This window comes from Osmerus mordax, chromosome 12, assembly GCF_038355195.1.
Source record: "Osmerus mordax isolate fOsmMor3 chromosome 12, fOsmMor3.pri, whole genome shotgun sequence".
Taxonomy (NCBI): domain Eukaryota; kingdom Metazoa; phylum Chordata; class Actinopteri; order Osmeriformes; family Osmeridae; genus Osmerus; species Osmerus mordax.
The window spans coordinates 10,011,208-10,033,440 of NC_090061.1; the positions used below are offsets into that span (position 1 = coordinate 10,011,208).

The 22,233-nt window shown below is 45.9% G+C and overlaps 1 protein-coding gene across 4 annotated transcripts in view; it reads left to right on the forward strand.

Annotated features, from left to right (window-relative positions):
* The window catches only part of elf1 (E74-like ETS transcription factor 1), a 33,356-nt gene that overhangs the window by 6,360 nt on the left and 4,763 nt on the right, over positions 1-22,233 (forward strand). Inside the window, exons 1-6 of one of the 4 annotated variants that reach the window (XM_067247677.1) lie at positions 1,675-1,925; positions 16,661-17,050; positions 20,949-21,120; positions 21,427-21,531; positions 21,711-21,866; positions 22,029-22,112. In XM_067247677.1, the coding sequence (XP_067103778.1) occupies positions 16,979-17,050; positions 20,949-21,120; positions 21,427-21,531; positions 21,711-21,866; positions 22,029-22,112 (589 nt within the window). In that variant the 5' untranslated portion in view covers positions 1,675-1,925; positions 16,661-16,978. Of the gene's footprint in view, positions 1-1,674; positions 1,926-16,660; positions 17,051-17,362; positions 17,483-20,926; positions 21,121-21,426; positions 21,532-21,710; positions 21,867-22,028; positions 22,113-22,233 lie in introns of those variants that run through there. The other 3 variants (XM_067247675.1, XM_067247676.1, XM_067247678.1) reach the window with 3 other exon arrangements.

Sequence of the window (22,233 nt, forward strand, 5' to 3'; positions counted from 1 at the left end):
ACTCAACCATGGTCCGCTAATTTAATTCGGTTTGGCACAAAGAGCAGTGGTTTAGATAAGAGGAACAACTTATGAATAAAGCCTTCTTGAATCGTTTTTGAGAGTTGGTGGGCTGTAGACACAGTTTTTGCACTCTAAGTGAAAAATGGGTATTGTTCAGTTTGTTGTCTCTGTTCAAAGCCGAAGGCGGTTTTAAAAGATTTCTCTCCTCTGTGTTTACATTTAGTCATTTAGCAGACACTTTTATCCAGAGCGACTTACAGTAAGTACAGGGACATTCCCCCGAGGCAAGTAGGGTGAAGTTCCTTGCCCAAGGACACAACGTCAGTTTGCATGACTGGGAATCGAACCGGCAACCTTCGGATTACTAGCCCGACTCCCTCACCGCTCAGCCACCTGACTCCTCTGTGTTGAAGTAAGTTTGACCTACTCCAGCCAGAGGAAATTTGATGGGACTTCAGATAATGGTGCCTATATTACTTTACTTTTTGGATATTATTTGGGGTTAGTGAAAGGTGTCAAGGTTAAATCGTGCCCCAAAGAAATTATGTAGCAAGAGATGTGCGCACACACACACACACACGCACACACATGCACACGCACACATTCACAGACATCACCACAAGCCTTGGCTTCCTGTTTGTTAGCACTATCTTGTTTCACAAAGATACTTGTCAAGATTCACACAAACACACAGTTGAGAAAAGGGGCAAATGATTGGGGACATAGATAGGAGGGTGGAGCAGAATATATGAGTAGAGTATGTTAATTTTCTGTCCTTGTTTCTATAGCAGAATAGCAAGTGTGTTCTTCTAGAAACAACACAAGCAGTGAACAATGATGTAGCTTTCTTCCAGTGTTGGCATGGAGACGTGGGCATTGTTAGTCTGTGTTAAATTCAAACGGTTGCTTCAAAGTAGCATGTAATAGGGGCCCCCTGTAGTAATTTAAGTGTGAAAGTAAACTACCAGTAAACCATACCATCCATCTTTTGGATGCAGGAGAACGCATCGAGGCTGTGTTCAGTGGACTACACTTGCTTGACCTGTCTTGCAGGCGTTTCCTTTTTAGAGCCTTCGGTTCTTGCACCTCCCACAGTTAACAAACACAAAGATGAGTCTGTTTTATGGGGGGTTTCATTGTCTCCAGGGATACTCCCCTGAAATTACTCCAAGATTCTATGTCTTTCACTCTTCTAAAATATCTCGGAGCTCATTTTAGTCTCCAGAGTGGGGAAATAAAGTTATTCTTTATTCTGACGTGCAATCCAGTGTTCTTTAGGCTGTGCAGGTTGAAATGTTTCCTCCCTGATTTTAACCAACATGACTCAATTGCTCTACATAGCCTGGTCAAAGTCTGACTCTCCTCAAGAAAGCACATACCGGACCAGGTGTGTTTATTGCTCCCCCCGCCACTGCTTGGCAGGAGAGCCTAGTCTGGCGTTTTCAGATTGCACAAGGTGTGGCTTGCTTGTTGCTCTACCCTGTTCTCCCCTCCCCCACCTCCATCTCCTTCACTGTCGAAGCTCACCTGAAGAGATTTGCATTCAAGGGCCCACCCTGGCCCCTGATTGGCCAGGTGTAGGCTCTATGCCTCAGGGCTCCCCTACCAATGGCTGCTGTGGAGCATGACTCATAGGCAGAAGGCAAGTTGCTTCACCACACTTCTCCTTTTTTAATTTCAAACAGCAGCCATTGCCTCCTCTCTTTTTTTTTTACTTTTCAATTTAGTTTTGTTGCAGGGAGGTATAAGGCAAGTTAGAAATACATTGCTTTAGCCAGCTCTGTCTTTTCACTGTTCACTGTCAACACTTTCTTGGATTATTTTTTTGTTCCATCGCTGTCTGTTTTTCTTCCTCGTTGTTTTTTAATCCGACACTTCTACTGTTAATATGGAGCCTGACACACAAGCACTTTGTGTTTGAGGTTAGTACCTTTTGAGTTAGTTATTGTGTTTGTATATGGGTGACTAAGCTTAAACATGTTCCACAAATTGGTTCAAGCATATTTCATAAAGATAATGCAATTGAAATTGTATTTATTTTGAGTGTGTAATTGCAAGTGAAGTAAAAAGCAGAAGTAGGTCATCCAAAAAGTCTGGGAAAGTGCATTTTGACACAATCAAATGTGAAACTTTGTATTTGTTCCTAACATATATGACACAATACATTTTGTTTGATGAACAAAATATACTGCTCTTATCAACCAATGTTGTGTAGACATCATCATAACATCATTAAATATCTTTAGAGTTCATAGGTCAGAATTTATTGTGCTATTATAAAATATCCATTTCCTGCTAGACATAGTGCAACACATATCAACTCACAAAGTAAATGCTACGGTATTTTTCAGATTGTGAGGGAATGATGCTGGGTTTTCATGACACACCTTTAACACATGTTTGTTGTAGTTTTTCTCTTAAGAATGATTGCCTTATATGGCTTGCTCCTGCAGGGGAGGGAGCAGTGTTTTGCAAGCCCCCTGACCAAGCCCACATGAGGATTTTGAGTTTGTCATGGTGTAGAAATAAGTCTTAATCAGTCATGGCACCTGTTAACAGACTTCTGTCCACAATGCTAATAAAATGCACTCTCTTCTGTTTGTAATAGGTATCTGCATAGTTTTCCCCTTCCAAAAGGTTCCAAAGCCTAGTATGTAGAAGCTGTGAACCTGTTGTGACTGTATCATTGCTTCTCCTCATAGCAGGCTGGAGTCAGTGCTGTTTAATTCGCTTATCAGCCCCTAAATATCTCACTGGAGCCCAGAATGAATGTTGCTCACCTTATAGGCTGGAGCAACCTAGCAGGTTTTTTATGTGGCGAACAATGGTGTCATGCCAACTCTTTTACTACGTACACAGTTATAACCCTCCAACACACCACGCAACGGGTTAATTTGCTGCGTCTAAACTTGGTGGCTTTCTTGTTTCTCTGAAACTTTCCCACTGCAGTAGAGATAAAAGAATGCTTCCTGTTTCACTAGAAAAGGGCTAAGCACTGACACATATGAACCGTTTGCTACATGACACTAATTTGGGGTTCTGCATTCACCATTGTACAAATTGGACTGTTTGAGGAGTGTTCAAGCATCACTCGAGGAATTGAGTTTGTCATCAGACACGCACAGTCCCCATGACGTTGAAATTGCGGCTAGTTATTCTGTGATATGTGGAGATCTATTGTAAATATTCTAGAATGCTTGCTGGTTACATAGCTGTTGGACAGGTATTACACCATGTGCTTCACCCATGAGGTGATTTGAACAGATTTCTGATTGGTTGTCAGATGGCCTGATCAAGGCTATCCTAGGGTCTTCCAGGTTTAGTGCCCATACACACAGGCTGGGTAGACATGTAGATAAACCTTCCTTAGAGATTGGGGAACAAATGCAAAACCCCTCACATGGGTACTGTTTGATTTAGATCTAGCCCTTCACACCTGTACGTCTATCAGCAGAAGAGACAAACCTAGTTTCAGTCCTGGGATGAATAGCTCACTTGTGTTCATAATATTGGCTGGAGTTTGCATCTGACGTAACTTTATATCATGTCTATAGCCCACCAGGCCTCTGATTTGACTTGTAAATGAGGCTCAGAGTTTTGAGGTGTGGCCATGTAATCGGATGAAAACATTGGAGCAGTCAGGGGAAGGGACTCTAGAAGGGGAGGGGGTGGGGACAGAGTCACATACAAACAGGAGAGGATATGAGGAAAGGAAGGGATGGATGGATAGGGATTTGATGAGGGGGAGGGAGATGGAGATGAACACAGAGGCAGGGAGGGATGGCCGCCTTGTCAGGTTGGCTCCTCGCGCAATACAGAGTCAACAAGTCTTAGCCTGTAATTAGATCTGCAAGCCTGTCCGTGGAGGAGGAGAGGAAGTATGAGGGTTGGGTTTAGTCAGCACTGGTTTGGCATGTCTGCATGTGGAACAGTAGAGGGTTGGGTCGGTTCTCACTTCAGTAACCTATCCTGTTGCTGGCACCGAATGGCCGTGGGCAGCAACTGACGTACTGAGGTTGATGATGGGTAAATAAGAACATGTGGCATACTGGCTCGACACTTGTGCTGCCTTGATACTATCTGGGATCAAGGGGAAGGATGCCAATGATTCTATGGTGTTCTCAGAAGAGGGGTGTGGGGGGCAGCCTGATCTGCAGGTAATTAAGAGGAGGGGGTAGGGACAGGGTTGCTCCACGCCTTTCATTCTTTTGTTTTTGGGTCTATCTTAGGGTTTATATTTCAGACAGCTAGGGTCTCAGTGAAAGGAGAGGGGTTGAAGAAGGTCACAAGGTGCCAGAGGGGATCTGATTCATCCTCCCCCACCCTCAGGTGGATGCAGTGCTAAAACAAAAGTCAAGCCAAACACACTAGAGATGAAAGGGAGCACCCATCCATCCAGATAGACTAGAGGCACACTTTCATATAACTGTATTCAGCTGTTTACAGCTATTGATGGGAACATGTTTTGTTCCTGTTTTGGACTACTTTCTGTTTCTGGCCAGTATTCATGTGAAGGCTTCAGGACTTTGTGAGGAACACTGTGTTGTCCTGCTGGCTGAAGGCTCTTTGTCTGGGTCCCGGGGGATTTGCATCATGTTTCCATATGCTTTTCACCTTTTCTATTGAGCAACCAAGACACCCTCCCGATGCTGCAAGTGTGCTTCCCTCCCTGACGTGCTGGGACTGGCAGGGCCTTGTTCACAGGTACTGAAGAAAACACCGACTATTGCATACGGCTCAGTATTCCACTCAGGAGGATCACAGCCTAACGTGGGGTTACAATCTCCAAAACACTGAGATGAGATATCGTTCCTGGAACTGCTGATTGGGATCTGATCTCGTTTGGGGACATCACAGGATCATCACATGCTACACATCCGTTTATTCTGGTTATCTAGGAAGATCGTATGAGGTCATCATTCACTTCAAGGCCTCCCCCTCTTCCCTTTGGTACCTCCTCCTCCCAAGCCTCAAGGTGTGGACAGGTGTTTTTGACCCCAGAGGCTGCCAAATCCCAGGAACATAAATGCTTTTACCTGGAATAGCTGGTCACACCTTTCTATTTGAACAGATTGCATTTCCAGTTATGCCACATCATGGCTGTGCCGTGGCAATGTAGATCCAGATCCAAATCTGTTGTTAGCTACAACAGCTTGGCCAAAGAATTTGTGACTGTGATGAATATTTAGTTTTAGTGTTGTTGGGCAAAGTTGGAAGTAATGTGCACACTCAGTTGGACACCAACAGCATACTGGTATCAGTATTGCGGATTTGACTGATAAATCATATTGCAGCCCAGTTCCCCTTAAAACTTAACGGATTCTACAGAGCCTTGATGTGTTATCTATTTCAATAAGATGCTCTGTTTTTGGAAGGCATTGAAGATGTAACTTTCTCAACTTTTAAATACAGGGGCATTAACTGGAGTCAGATGGCTGAGCGGTGAGGGAATCGGGCTTGTAATCCGAAGGTTGCCAGTTCGATTCCCAGTCATGCCAACTGACGTTGTGTCCTTGGGCAAGGCACTTCACCCTACTTGCCCGGGGGAATGTCCCTGTACTTACTGTAAGTCGCTCTGGATAAGAGCGTCTGCTAAATGACTAAATGTAAATGTAAATTAACTGACATAGAAACAGAGAAAGTTGTCATGTTATTTTAACCTTCCATTCCAACTCCATCTGAAAAACACTAACAACCTGTGGCGTCTCAAAGTAGCACTCCAAAATGACATCTTAGCTAGTACGCAACTCTCAACCCATTCAAGTCTGATTGATAGCTGTCTTAACACCAACACTACCAGTTGTAGAGAGTTGACTGCAGCATCGTGTATTATAATCAGGCAATCTAGAGCATGCGCTGTCTGGAAGAATCCCAGTCTGAGTGTGGTTTTGGAAGGCTTTCTCCCCGACTACCAGTTTGACTGGTGTCTGTGTCTGGAGTGGGCTTCAGCGGCCAGCCATGTGGAAAACTGGACGCGTCTACCAACCGTGATCCAGCTCAGTTACCACTCCTCTGTGTTCGCTCGTCACTCAGACACTCTGAAGGGACCCCATCCACAGAGGCCAGCCCCGGAGTCTGAAGCACAAGAATAGAACTGTTTCACAGAAAGAGATGCTGCATGTGGTCACTATGTTAAACATAGTGTAAACATCTGACATAGTGTGAACATCTGTGGAGAAAAACCCAGTGGCTACCGGGCAGAGTCGTGTGATTCTTAGTTCTTTGTGGTGTGTTGCATCTGAAAGTAGTTTTAAGCCTTGTTAGGTCTCCAGCATTGAATTATGTTGCATGGAACCATGCACTGTATTTATTCCGGGACTCCTTGTGTGAACTCCTTTTCAACACAAGGAATGCTAAGAATACTTTTATGATGTCATTGCTCATGTTTCTGAAATGCCCCCCTCCCTGAGAACTGCTTGCCTTTGGACATTGACGTTCAATGCTAATGCAGTAAACGGTATCACAGGCTGGCCGGCCAGCAGTTTTTGCCAGGTCACGATTGTTCTTCTCAGATGAGGGTAGATCAATAGTGGTATTTTATCTGAGGCTCAAACCTCTCTAGTGAGTGTGACAGGGCAGGTTGAAGACACAATTGTACAGCAGTGCTCAGATACGTTAACATGTTCTGGCAAATCTTATCCTAAGTTGCTCCCTGAAAATGGAATCGGTTGACTTGAAACACCAACACTTCAACAACCGATAGTGTGACACATATTTTCCCTGGAAAACTGCCTATCTATTTAAACCCAAGTCGAAACTAGGAGAGAACTTTGTCCTTTTTCACTCACCTTTTACCTTAATCACCACCTCCTCTCAAGTGGTGCTCATTAGTTTCACCTCATTGGCAGCAAAACAGTCATTTTCCTCTCCTCTCCCAGCGTTAAATTGTTAAATTGAGTGTCTGAGCTGTGAATGATGGCACCATTTACATGATTATCTTCTCTCTCTCAGAGATCGAGTCAAGAAATGGATGCTGGTATATTGGAGCTTGAAAATGGCCAATTCTCAGTTGCTTAATTCATTCGCACCCACTTAGTTATTCACAGAGACAAGCTTTTTGAAGAACCCTAAAAGGGCGTCACTTCCAATAATCGCAGCCCCCTCCATCTCTTTGTCTTTAGGTATCTATCTGTCTTTTTCTTTCTCCCATACTGTCCTGTATGTTTGTTTCCATGTGTCTCACTTTCAGGCTCAACCTGTAGTGTGTGTGGTCTCAGACACCCGAGCGCTGTATGTTACTTTCATAGAAAGGAAGCTCCATGCAAAGTCTGTGTCATTTACTGAAGAACCGGTGTAACATACAGAAATAAGACACCCTTTACCAGTTTTGGAATAATCTGTGTATGTCATAATCAATTACATTTCATGTTTGGAGCAATATTATGCACAATGATCACAGAGGTCACATAGGCTGTACTTGTATGCCCCATATCCAGTTTTTGAACAATAACACTTTGTCATGTAGCGCTTGTTACACAAGCCCAGGTCAGTGCTCTCTGTTTGTCTCCATGGCCATGGCGTTTATTGTCCTCATCTCCTGCTCCAATGGTCCACCTTCCTCATCATTCTGCTATCATAAACAAACGATCCGTTTCATAAAGCACTGCGCTGCTTCTCAAATATTGACCTGGGCTGGTAACCTCTCTCTCCAAGCAGCACACAGCTCCAAACAATGCCTGGAGGAGAAGAAAACACAGACAGAATTTTCAACTACTGGTTTCACATGTAAAATGTCGTAGTTTTAAACGATTTTGAAATCTCAAGGAGTAAAACTGTACACTGCCCTGTCAACCTACTCGGGGATAGGCTCTGAGGGCACAAAGCTTACTCACTAACCTGGCAATTACAGTTTTGTAACTTTAATTTATGTAACTTTGACCTCTTTCTCCGCTCTGACTCCTCCCTCAAAACCATGAGACTTTGTTGACAGAGTAATGTGTACGCTGCTCCTTTAGTGCTGTAACATTTCAGACAGGCAATACCAAATTACTCAGGTGAAAACATAAAAGCTGTTCTAAGGCTGGTTTAGTTCACTCAAAACAATTGTTATCCCTGGTCTCGATTTGAGGTGTGTCTGTGTGATGTCACTAAGGAATGACTCGTCAGTCATTTTGAGACAGGACATGAGACAAACTTTTACTGCTTTGTAGATTAGATTAGGGCCTGGAGTGCAGATATGTTATACTTTACTAACCTGGTATTCTGCTGTCTGAAATTAGATAAACCCTCTTGATGGAATTGAACGGTCTCTCAGCATCTCTATCAATCTCAGCCTTAGCTTTTAAGCTGTTAGAGGGCCATATCTGTGAGGCTTTGGCGGGGCTTAAATTGTAAGAGCTGATCTGGTGATTGTTTGGGTGTTTACAGACAGCTCACTTTGTCCTAATCTCAAAATCTTTACCAAAGCTGCAAATGAGCCTGTTTCAGCCTTAATCCGTGGCCTCACCAACTGACTCAGCAAATGAAGTCATCATTTTCACAATATAGTCCAAGGTGCCATTTCAGCTGATAGACCTCTTTTTCCCATGCAAGGCCCATTTGAGACGCGACCATTTGTCTTAACTCATGGAAGCTTTGGAGCCCAAAGCCGGTGATAAGATGGAGTCAGCTGATGCAGAGGATTGCAGCTCGACTCCGTGGGCGTGCTGCCTGTTGTGTGGTGCAGCATGCCTGCCCAACGAGAGGTGGACTAACCAGCCTGCTTGTGTCCAGACCTGTTTGGTATGCACGCTCATCTGAGCTCTCAGAATCCCAAGTCCCTGCTCCCAGAAACACAGGCCTGGTATGCTGTCCCTTGGCCTTCAACATGGAGCTTCTTTTCGATGGAGACAAGGCAACAACAAAGCTTATCTTGGCTGTTTTCGTCCTCCATTTGATATATGACAAGCCACTCAGTGGAATGCCACCCTATGAACCATGCATCTTGGAGAACGTGTTGCAAAACATGTGACCTTGGTGCCTGGTTGGGAGAATTGACAGCACATCTTAGTGGTTTGCTGTATGGGGGAAGAGGCAAGAATGTAACAGTTGGTTTTGTTTTCTCTCGATGAGTGGGTGTGTGTGTAAAGCATGGTTGTTGTGCTGGTATGTGCCGGGTATGGTCGTTTCTGATTCTACTCCCTCAAGCAACCTGTGCACTGACATGTCTGCATCGGTATGTATTTTAACACATCAGTGTGTGTGTGTGTGTGTGTGTGTGTGTATAAAAGGGCATGGGTGGTGCTTTTTCACACCCACTCAGGTTTACCACATGGTAGCATAAAACCCAAAGAGCTTAAAGTAAGTTTTCAACCTCGTTTTAAGCAAGAGAGCAGTGGAGTGTTTTAGCTTATGTGTGCAAAAGGTGATGATGGTATCATGACCATATGCTTGGACTTGGTATCAGTTTTTTTTTTCTTTGCTATGTTTGGATGCTCTATGAGACTGATAGTGTTTCACTCTTCCAGTTCGGTCATGCACCACATTGTTCTCTCTTAGAAGCCAAAACAACAGACAAGTATTCAAACTGAAGCATGACAAACATTTTGAAGGGGAACGTCATGGGCAGCCCAGATGAGGAGAAATGCATAACTCTGGTGTCTGTGTTTTTCCACTTAAAACCGTTGCCTCTCACAGAATAAGGTATTGCATGACACTTTGCACATGACGAATGAATAAATATGCCTTTGTTACAATGCGCAAGCCATACTCGTACCATATGTTCGTGAAAAAGTTTTTAGGTATGGGAAAAAAGTTAGTGTGACCCTATATTTTACTTGGCGTTCGTATCAATAGAATTGAGGGGCAGCCGTGAACTAAGACTCATCTTCCAACGTGGGATTTTCATGTTTACTCTTTAGCGTAGATTTACTCATATCTGTAGTCTGTTTGATGTATTTTTCTTTTGCTGATGGTGATGACGTGGCAAAGGCTAATATGTCGAGTGGCTTCATGGAAAACAGCAACACTGATCTCAGGCTCTGTCTCTAATGGTGGCAGACTTGTGTGTGCTCAAGCTCTTGCTGCAATTTCCTGTCTTCTTTTCACAACTAGTATTCTTCCTCCGTTGTGTGTGTGGCCTGTTGCACACACACATGAGAAATATGTCTCTGGGGGTAGATCTGACAGAGAGGACAGAGGACCTCACCATGTGACCGTCAGAATACCTGGTCTTGATCTCTCTGAGCTCCTTGGTGACTCGTAAGGTATTGTGAATCGTGATACCTTCTTGATTGAAACAATGGTGCTCATGTTGTCTCGATCAATCATTTGTGCTATCAGGGTCTGGTATTAATGTATTCATGTAACATCTGTTTGTGTGAAATAGGGGGTTTCATGCTCAGAAATAGCCAGACAAGATGGTAATGCTGGGACATATTGGGGAACTGAAGTTGCAATGTAGGGTTGTTACACAGTATGCTCAACACCAAGAGGGTTGGCTGTGAGACTAAGCATGTTCGGCTTAGGGTTACTAAGGCAGTACCAATCGTTAAATAAATCAATGGCTCATGAAAAAAAGATATTCTGGGAGCCTGCTCTCTACACACCTAGCACTATCTGTTAGATATTAAAAAAGAAAAAACAGTTTGTTTTGATGTCATGAACTGTAGATTTAGGGCTTCTGTGAGGACCACTTTGACACATACTTCTACTTCTCAGAATTGGTGTGAAACCAATGAGCAGGGCCTCACTGCGGTAGAGTATTTGAAAGGTGACACATCCGAAGGAGTGATGTATGGGTGGGTGGTGGTGTGTTGAGTTGTGCTGAATGGTGAGGAATCTACCAGACTATCTTAGTCCATCTAAACCTTTTGGATTAACAATAACCTTGTTCTCTGAGTTACATTTTTGCTTGAAGGTGGATTTTCTGAAGGTAGCCATTCTGTTCATGGTATTTCAATAGGTCTGCTGTTTCACTGCTCTAGTTTACATGTAAAAAGACAGGTACTTTTAAGGAGATAATCTTAATGGAAGTATTTTAAATATTGAAAAGATCCTTGCCTTACTACTACTACTACTACTACTACTTGAGGACAAGCTCTTATCAGTCAAATGAAAAGAGGGGGGATGTAAAAGAACTTTCCACTCTTGCACTAAGAGAGAAGTTAGTTTCCGAGTGTGGTTTAACAGACAGGAAGTAGCAGAAACTCATTGCTCGGTGATGCATTTCCTGTGACTGCAGGATTCACAGGTCAGTTTGTGGTTGTGACTTTTTCTTCCAAAGATACACCACTCAAATTCCCCCTTCTCTTGCAGTGCCCATCGTGCTATTAAATGTTTAGTGGGTAAAACGTCAAGAAAGACAAGACAAAGGAAAGGAAACTGCTTTAAGTCTGATTCCAAGCCCCATACAAAAAAAGTGTTGGTATGCCGTGTGAGGCAGGGATTATTGTTTGTGTTAAAGTCGTGTGAAAGACCTACAAGCTTCTCTGAAGGCGTTGCATGTCGGATAAGGTGTCATTAGCTTTTGAAACACTTTGGTTAAGGCATGCTCTTGTGTCCCCTATCGAGAGTTGGCTGTTCAGAGCTAGCATGTTAGCCTAGCAAGCCAAGCCTCTCAGGAAGGAATGGGTACTCTTGTTCTCCCATCACAGCCCTCGAGGGGCAATGTGGAAAAGTACCATGCTCGCAAAAGATCAGATTAAATTCCATTTCTCCCTGAAAGCCTGTGCTGGAGGTGGCGTTTTCCCCTCAGTCTTCATTAGGTTCTGGCACACCAGTGCTGCCTCCCAAAGCTCTGACAGCAGCCAGACGTCAGCTTAGGACTGGAGGCAGGCTGCCTGCTTTGTTGTCTGTGTTCTCCAGTCTTGTTTTCCAGGCTCTGAAACAGCTGTCTGTCATTATGGGGTGTCTGTTCATGTCCCCTGTCCTTCCATTCAGGCCATGGATCTCCCTTTTGCATGGCAACCCCTTATGTCAGCCCAATCAAGTATTTCCCAAGTTTAGTTTAAACACACGGTGACATTTAGTCATCGTGCCACATCATGTGTGTAGCTGCGGTCCGCTGAGGGGAACAGGCGGTCTGCTTTACAGACATGCTGGTGTAGGTTGCTGTGGTGAAAGATGTCTGTGTGTGTTCCCTGTCTCGCATCAAGCGAGCTCCTTAATTGCTGTTCTCTCACTCTATTGAATTAGCAAACAGCCACTCCAGAGGGACTCTGACCTTTACTGCTGTGGATAACTCACCCTCAACTGGCTAGTCTGCTTTCAAAGCCTGTGCTCCCTGTGCCTGATACTGCATCGTTTAAGGTTATATGTGCTGCGCTGTCAAGTGCGTCACATGTTTCACTTTGATGTTTAACCCTTGTGTTATCTTCGGGTCATTCCGACCCATCAGTCATTGTGACCCACCGTCGTATTGCGACAAATTTACCTCATACAAAAACAAAGTGAAGCATTTTCTTTTAACTGTTGGGCTGTCTCAGACCCCCCACATTGCAAAGGTTAAAAGAAAATGATTTTTATTTGTTTTTGTATTGGGTAAAACTGGGTAAACACAACGATGGTTCGTTATGAACCTTTGGGTCATGTGACCCGAAGGCAGCACAAGGGTTAATCACCTGAGACCATGTTCAACTAGGGGTTTGTAGCCTCTCAAAGTTGTGCTCGGTTAGTATTGTTAAATTTGAGCAGAATGACCTTGTCACGCGTTCATGGTGGGAGCCGAATGACCTTGTCACGTGTTCATGGTGGGTGTATTTCTCTCCCTGTTGAGTTAAATGGCTCAACAGATGATCCCCTGATCCACTGGCGCTATGCAGGCTATCAAAGGCCTGCAGGAACTGACATCCGACCACTGAGTCATTTCCCCTACAGGAACCCAGTAGATTCTTGCAGAGCAGCAATTCTCGACTGACTCCTAGATGACTGGGATGTTGACCTGGGTCTTTTGTGCCAGCTTGCATTTTGGTATTTGTTCAACTGGTCTGTTACTCTGTCCATACAGCTGCATTGGGTTAACCTCCAGGAAATTCATCTAAGGCTTCAGTTTCTGTCCACTATTGAAGTTCACCTTTCCACAGTGGACAGATGAATGCTCGTAATAGATTGCTGTGTTTCAGCTTGTTCAACCCTGTGTGGAAGATGAACAGAGGACTTTGATTTATACCTGCTGCCATTCTTTTTAATGGCACTATCTGCTAGGTCGAAACCTGTGTTGGGAAATCGTGCGTGTTCCGAAATGCCAGGAATGCCAGTCTGTTTCCCTGCCAGGCAGGAAAGACCTCAGTACCCCTCCCTCTCCCTTTCTCTCCCTTTTCTCCAGAGTGCTCGTCAGATCTGGAGCTATTCTGAGACTCTCTCTCTCTCTCTCTCTCTCTCTCTCTCTCTCTCTCTCTCTCTCTCTCTCTCTCTCTCTCTCTCTCTCTCTCTCTCTCAACCTTCTCGCTCAAAAGTGCTGACATCACTGCAGCCATGATCTCACTCCGGTGGGGCTGGGTCAGTGAGTGTTTAAACGGGCACCATCCCTATACAAACCCATGACAGTCAAATCAAATTCCCTCTAAAGTACCGAGTAATGTCAGCACCATATTGTAACAGCAGAGGAACATGAGTGAGAAGTACAACTTTGTTTTGGTTGTCTTCTTCCCCACAATGTTTGCGCTAGCCACATGCATGGTGACTCATTGCCTAGTCATTCAATCTGCTTAAATTACCTCCTTTCATGGTCAACAATGAGCTCAGCTGTGGAGACCAAAGCGGGGGAAACTGGGCCTTCTGGGAACCGTGCATTTGTTCATGAAGCCTGGCTCTAATTGGTTGTTATTGCGAACGCCAGCAGCCATGTTGTAGTGGTGAAGCGTGCTGCTTGTTCCCTGCTCTGTGTGCTGTGCATGTAGAGACGACCCGTCGACTCGCTTATAACCCTTTTGGTGCCGATCACATCACCCACATCACATGACACAATCCACCTTGGAGACATGCTCAAGTGTGAGTTTGTCCAAAGAAGCCCCACCCAGGCCAAGTCACAGGCTCACTGTTTGCTCTGTGGAGTCTTGTGCATTGAGTAGCTCCAGCCCTTCCACTCCTCTCCTTCTGCACTCCCTCTCCCTCAGGCTGACGTATAGTGTGCTCTCAGCCTGACTTCTGCGCCGGGACAGGGCAGCTGTTGTCATGTGCTCTCTCTGGGAGACTGTGCCGCCAGCTCTGGTTAATGGCTGGGTTTATGTTGTATCCCTGTTTGCCTTCAGCGCTCTGCCAACTGGGCCACACAGATCAATGAATTGGTGACAGGCAGAAAGGATGGAACACCCAGACACACACACAAACACACACACACACACAGACACACAGTATACTCTCTTTCACTCTTTCTCTCTCTTACTCTGTCTCTCTCTCTCTCTCTCTCTCTCACACACACACACACACACACACACACACACACACACACACACACACACACACACACACACACACACACACACACACACACACACACACACACAAACACAACCCCCCATCACTGTGTGCAATGGTTTGTGCAATTTATTTAGCCAATCTCCATAGACCCCCTAGGCTGATAAAACTAATGTATATGTAAATCACAGATTTATATTTTTGTTAAGGATAGTGAATCAAATCGATTTACAGTTGATAACGAGGCGAGGTTGCAGTCCTTTCTCAAGCCCAGGGGGGGAGCACTAACAGTGAGTGTTACAGACACGGTTGTCCCTCACGAACCACAGCGCTCAATGTTCTCCGGCACCAGAGCTGAGGGTCCTGGCCCAGGCTCACACAGCACAGACGGGAAGGTAATAAGTCAGCTTTGTGTGGGGTCTATGTGGCTCCGCGTGTGGAGACTCACTTGGCAGACAGACTACAGTCTAGTCTGGTCACTAGACGGAACCGTCCGCCCACCGGGGTGGCCTGACGAGGCTTTGCAGCCCCCCCCCCCCCCCCCCCCCCCCCCCACTCTCTTTGCCCTCCCACATGGGCCTTTCACCGGAGGCCGAAGCGCTGTCATAGCACTCAGCGTGCCAGGGGGAGAGCTTCAGATGGTTCTGTCCAGCTGTGGTGGCAGCAGGGGAGCCATGGCAACTGCCGAGGGCTTCAGTGAGACAGTACAAGTGGAATGAGGGACCGGGGCTCCAGAAACCTTCCTTTTTGTCCTTTCCACTCCTCTACCCCTCGCTTCTGCATCCCCCTATCATGCTCCCAGGAGATGCTCTCCAGGCACAAGCCCTGTTCGGGACAGGAATACGGCCAGGTGCAAAGGGAAGTGAACAGGCAAACGGGGAGGGGGGGGGGGGAGGACTTAATGACATATTCGGTTGACCCCATGTCTCTCCTTGTGAGCCCCACCCGTCTCCTGTCTCCCACTCTTTATCTCCCATTCCGCCCCCTCCGAGAGACACAATTGGACCTGGAATGCAGCTTTCGTCAGTCACACAGGCATTTCAAAGCAAACAGGCCCCACCCTGCAGCAGTGGATGAGGGGGCTGATGAGGGGGAGGAGGAGGCGCAGTTAGCTCTGCCATCTCTTACTCTCTCCTCTCTTTACTGCTGCCAGCTCTCCATTCCACGGGGCGAGTGGGGGATGTGAGAGTGGAAACCTGCCCCCCCCACCTCCACCCACCCCCCCCCACCCCCCCCCCCGGCCCCTCTCTGTCTTTCTCCTTTCCAACTTTAACCAGATACCTGCCCTTCCCTTCCCTACAGCTCTGCTGTAGGTTATGCTCTAGCTATATGACCCCCTCATCACACAACCTCCACACACACACACACTCCAATTCCCTGAAGGCACTAGCACAGAGGAGCAAGGGCACACTGTGTGTGCGTGTGTGTTTTCTGTTCCTCCATCATACACCATCCATGTGACTAGTTAAACAGCGTTCTTATTTGCTCATTATTGAGCTCACACCCTGGAGGGATGGAGTTAAGGGGAGGGACCACAGACACTGTGATGTCAGAGGGGAGCCTGCTAACATCTACTGGACTTTGATTAGACTTCTCAAAGCGAAATGGTTTGTACTAGCACTAGCAAAAACAGAAGCATTTTCCACATGACAGTTTCAACACAGATGTGGGATCGAATTTCTTTCTGTTATGATCCATGTACTGTGAAAAAGTACGAATCCTTCTTTTCTGTTTAATAAGAAAATACACACCAACGGATATGGAGAGTCGAGCTTGTGAAGCCTGGGGAAAGATATTCCAAGCAGGCAGGGAGACAGGCAGGGAGACAGGCAGGGAGACAGGCAGGGAGACAGGCAGGGAGACAGGCAGGGAGACAGGCAGGGAGACAGGCAGGGAGACAGGCAGGGAGACAGGCAGGGAGACAGGCAGGGAGACAGGCAGGGAGACAGGCAGGGAGACAGGCAGGGAGACAGGCAGGGAGACAGGCAGGGAGACAGGCAGGGAGACAGGCAGGGAGACAGGCAGGGAGACAGGCAGGGAGACAGGCAGGGAGACAGGCAGGGAGACAGGCAGGGAGACAGGCAGGGAGACAGGCAGGGAGACAGGCAGGGAGACAGGCAGGGAGACAGTTTCAGCCCGACTGGGCTAAGAACCAGCCAGTGATCTAAATGATCCACCGGAATCAGAGTCAAGCCCTTCCTGTCTCTCCCAGTCTGTCACAAGCTGAGCACTGAGACACACAAACACCTGCTTTGTATAGCGCTACGAGACAAGATTGAAACTGATTGTTTGAACTTTCCTGACCCGTCTCTCCTTCTGGCAGGTGTACATGCTCCAGAGAAAAGGTGCCCTACAGCCAAACTGCTGCTCTCCCCCGCTGAATCCTGGGTCTCTCTGAGACTCTGCTCCACACCACCGCCGCCCAGCACAGAGGGAAGAGAGAGAGACAAGAGAGAACTGACTCTGCTAAGAGCTCACAAATATAAAACATTTCGACACAGTCAGAGCCACAGTGGCTTTGTGTGGGTGAAACCCAGCCTCTACATCCGACGCCTGCCCAGCTTCCTGTGAACTGGACACCCTTTGGGGGGCTAGGAGCCCTCTCTGTCTGCCTGAGTTCTACCCTCTCACCACCATCGCCATGACCACTGCAGTCCAGCCCAGCGAGTTGGTGTTTGAGTTCGCCAGCAATGGGATGGATGAAATCAACCAGGTACCTATCATATTAGGGACTTTAACTTCTGTCGACTGTGTTCTTGGGTAACTCAGTCATTCGGGGGATGATAGCACCTGATAAATGGTTATGCAGATAGCATAAATTGGTTTAACAGAAATACAGATTTTACTTGTTTTGACTACAGTTATAAAAACAAGCCCATGTAAACAAGATTGAGAAGAGGAATGGAACAGGGTCAGTGTCCACAAGACCCCCCAATCACTGTTCTGAGGTGGAGTGGAGTGATGTGGAGATGAAAAGGAGGACAGGAGGAGGCGGAGGAAGAGGAGATGGCAGGAGGGAACAGGAGGAGGAGGATTAGAGAATGGAAGGAGGTGAAAGAGAACAGGAGGAGGAAGAGGACAGGAGGAGGAGGGGATGGCCGGGGGCAGGAAGAGGAGGACAGCAAGAGAAGGAGTGAATGGCAGGGTGAGAGGGCTGGGTAGTGGAGCATGGGCTACAGGCAAGGCTACGCTGGAAACAGTGACCTGAAATTGGGACTGTGTGGGAGGAAAGGGTGGGGCTTAGCCTGGAGTAACTTTATGGCACAAAGGTTACACTGTGTGTGGAGTGAGAGACAGTGGCTGGGTATCTGTTAGAAAGTATCCTCAGTTAGTTGTGGTTACCTTACCCCCACATCCCCACATAGCCTGAATCCTGTGGAGCAGGTGTGTGTGTGTGTGGATGTGGGGAGATAAATCGTCACTGGATACTCTCGGCTGAATGGCTCAGGTTCAGGCCTAACCAGCCCAACCAGTCTGAAGACTTGTTTTGGAGAGGTGACAGTCTAATTTGTTTGAAAAGCATTGTTCCAAAACAACACAGTTCTCTCTCTGGTACCTCCCAGTTCCTTCTCAGTCCATTAGACTAGGATTACGCTCCTGTTCACCTACAAGTCCTAAAATAGCTCCAGAATAATGACTTTTAACGCTATCCGAGCAGCCATTTTGCAGATGTAGCCTGTCAGGAGAGTGCTTATGTCGACCACACTGGGGTCAGTTGAAGACGGAAAGAGAGAACTGCGGCTAGCCTGCAAGACTAATGATTAGCTATGTTCTATTGGATTTTACAGTCAATAAGTAGCTCCCTGAGTAGGGCCATCACGTAATGACTGTAGAATGATGTTCAGCTGGGTGTCCCAGAGCTGCTATTAGCAGCATACTCCTCCTCCCACGCATCTCATCCTCAAACACTCACTCAAGGACTTCTCCCCACCAAGTCCACTCTGCTCGCTCGCCCGTAGTTTTATCTGTGACTGCGCAAGTATGTAAACGTTCTTACCTCACTTCCTCTAACTGACGGGTCATGTCGAAAGGGCTTGTGTTGAAAGGACAAAAAACGGTTTCGTGATTCAAGATGGCGTCAGGCCGGTAAGTAAAGCAGAAGAGTGCAGGGCGTAGGGGAACCTTAAACAGATGGTCTCCCTTTCAAAAGCCGGAACACAGAACTGATGTGATGCAAATAGGTCCTGATTCTGCTCTCCTGCTTCCCCATTAGAAACACTGGGGAGGGTACCAAAGAGGAAGATGTGCACAATAACACACAGTACCCATGGGCAAATGTGTACAAACTTTTGACTGGTACTGTATATATCACATATCAGTCAGTCCCTTGTGGCCACAACAAAGTAGATTTGGTTCCACGAATTTCTACGACGGAAAAGACAATGTCCCACTCGGTCTGGCTTGTTTTGGGTGTCTGTTTTGTTGTCACCTGTTTTGCATGGTACTACGTTACTCGTTTACCGGTGCTGTAAAAGCTGAGTCCCCCAACAAAGTCACAACAAACATCAGAGATGAACATGTCAGTCCTGTTTAGGCCTGTCAGCAGGCTCGAGTGTGGGATCGTGTGTTTCTGGCCCAGCCTGCTGGAGAGGAGACAGCACTGGTGTTCATGCACAAATAAGTGATTTGTGCATGAAGCAGCAGACTCGCTTGAGCTTCTTTGGTGACACACACACACACACATACTGTGTGTTACTCTATACACACACTCAAGGACACAAGCATCAGTAAGCCCAGACAGATCTACACATTGTCAAGGATATCTAGTACTGTGTCTACTATAGAGTCAGACAAAGAGAAACTTGCAGTCAAAGCAAAACTCAAGGTTATTTAATGATCTCTAGCTGTCTACTATTTAGCCTTACTGCTGACTTGCCATTTGAAAGGGGTCTTTAGAAGAATTAATGACACCTTTGTGAAAAAACACTAATATATTAATAACAACCATTATAACACATTATGTTAAAGCTGAGAGTCTAACATTATTAGTACATTGCAACCTTAATAATTTATGAAAAAATCTAAAAAGACATTGTAACTTAATTGCAATTTGTTAAATAACTAGACACTGGAATGGTTTATCAACTTGGAGGTATACATGTGGTCTTGATGTTTCCATAATGACTCCAGGCCTTGTCTTTGAAGCTTAATCATTCAACCCAGCAAAACAGTGATACATGGCGAGGGACTAGGGCTCTGTTAATACTCTGGTTAAACTGTAGCTTCACTGCAGGGTGAACGTAGCCTTGGACTCTGGGCCTCCAGGCTCAGACACCTGGAACGCCATGGGGTTCATCCTAACAATGGAGACTTGTGCTTGAGAGACAGATAAGCCTTTATCCCAACCCTCCTCTCAGATCTACAACAGTATGAAAGGGGGACTCCCAGACATGCCTCGTGGTCACGCGTCCCTGTGTCTTGCATTTTGAGTCATCGTGAATGAATATTCCTTTACCTTAGTTAAAGCGGTACTTTGTCCAAAGCATTTCTCCAAATTGCATACAAAATATAATTAAACCTTCGACCTATTTTGTTTCCCGAAGTTTTAATGTATTTCATATTATAATACTGGGTATCGTTGGAGATCCTTCTTCAGTGTAGATGGTCTCACAGTGTGAGGTCTGGCGCCATCTGCTGACTGTCATCTGTAACTGATACACACCTAATTGTATTTCATCAGACAAAAAGTACAAAGTTACTTTGCTAAAGTGATAATTATGTATCCAGCTAGTTGACCCCTTTCTTTTTATGGTTGTACTTTGTCAGAAAGAAAGAAAGAAAGAAAGAAAGAAAGAAAGAAAGGAAGGAAGGAAGGAAGGAAGAAAGGGAAGATGTTCCCTCCTCTCTCACTGGTGCCGCTAACAGTTTATGTGGATGGTGTTGAACTCGTGTTATCACATTCCCCTCATTCTGCTTGGCACTAGTAATTCCAGTTTCCTCATTACCGCTCTGCTTCCAGTAATAAGAAATACTATGCTGAAAACAAGTGGGTGTGTCTGGAATTCCCAGTGTGAGGTAGAGAGGGATGGAACAAGACCAGCTGTTAAGTGTTTACAACATTGATCCTATGGCTCTCATGCAAGTTGACATCATCTCAACACACATGAGTCACTTCTCAGTTGAAGATGGCCAAACCAAGCAGCTGGTTTCAGCTCCACAAAGTCTCTGCAGACCATTGAAACCCTGCTGAAATGAGCTCTCTTACAGTTAATCTTGTAGCAAATCTGTTGGAAATTGGTGAAAATTACAGCAATTTACAATGATTTAGAGCATAATTCTTGCAATGAAACCGAGACAGTTTGTAATAGAAAAACAGTTTGAGAGAACATTTTATTCTAAATGTTCAGATTTCCACAGAGTGTTGGTATACTGCAACCATGTTATGTATATAACTATATGTACACGTACATATATTTATGTTAAAAGTATGTATACTTCTAACATAAATATATAGCCATGTAGCTACGCTAAAGGCTATTCCTTAAATACCTTTAATGGGATACATACAGTAAGCCTACTACTTCTGCTGCCCCTCCACAGGTTGTGGTCTCTCCTGCGTGTCTCATGTCTGTCTCTGTTGGTGTCTTCTGTTGGTCTCCCTGTGTGTCCAGCTGGACGACCCCTCAGTGTTCCCTGCCGTCATCGTGGAGCAGGTGCCAGCAGCAGACCTGATGCAGGTGTACTCTGGCCTGGAGTCAGACGAGGTGACCAATGGCATCATGGTGGACTCCACCCTCCATGTGGTGGAAGAGCCAATCATGGTGGGCGATGTTGGCCTCTCAGGTGAGTCGTGCGAGGAAGGTCCTGTAGGGATGCTTAGTGACATAACCCAGATCCAATGGCATGGGTATGCATTATGAATGCAGTGGTAGCCATAATTAGACATCCATAGTGATGGCTTGGTCGGCGATTCCATTCAAAACACAAAAATTGTCTCATTAGCATGTGCCTTAGGCACATTAACTCATTAGAAATAATCTATTTGGTAGATTTGAAGTAAAACATTGTAGTAAAGCTTCGCCCAGAGATAATAACAGACACAAGTTTGAAATAGGTTCTAGCCCTTATATGTATGTGATTGTCCAATAGAAACAACGGTGTCGGGCACAGACGACAGCATGGAGACCAATGAGGCTGCAGCTGCTCTTCTCAACATGGAGTCTCCAAACAACATCCTGGATGAGAAACGCATGAGTAGGAACAGCTTTTTAATTTGTTGCAGTTTTTCAATCTTATTCAGTACTGTTTAGAATTAGGCTTACACCCATAAATGCCAATACCTTTTGTATTTCATTCTAGGTTCTTGAAATTGAAAGCTGTTCCCATGTTTGTGGACATGCTCTGAGCCCTGTTGTCTTGTTTGTTGGATTTAGTTCACACCTACGGGACTCTGTTGGAGTCTGATCTCACCTACATTCCCCTGAGGCCGGACCAGATCTCCAGCATGGACATGTCCTTGGACGAGGAGACATCCTCCATGGACGAGATCCCTCAGAAAATCATCTCCAAACCACAGCGAAAAACCAAAGGTACTAGCTGGTCCTCCTGTACAGTAGAGGGCGCTCTGCATCAACCCTGTGGGGTTTCATTCGTCGAGCACATTTGGAGTGGGATGTTGACCGTAGGCATCATTGATTATTTCTCTTGTTTGTACCGACTCTGACCTTTGACCTCTTTTTTTCCCATCTCAGTGCGCAAGCCGCGGGCGGTGCGCCCCTGCTCGCCCATCACCACCCCGATGCTACCGCTCAAGAAGAAGAGCAAGGAGGGCAAAGGTAAGCCTCGGAACCCAGCCCAGAACTTCAAAACCAGCCAATGAAAATCAAGGTCTCCGCTCTCGTCGACCGTCGCTGCATCCTCTCGCGGAGCGAGCGAACAGCAGCGTGCAGCCCCTGC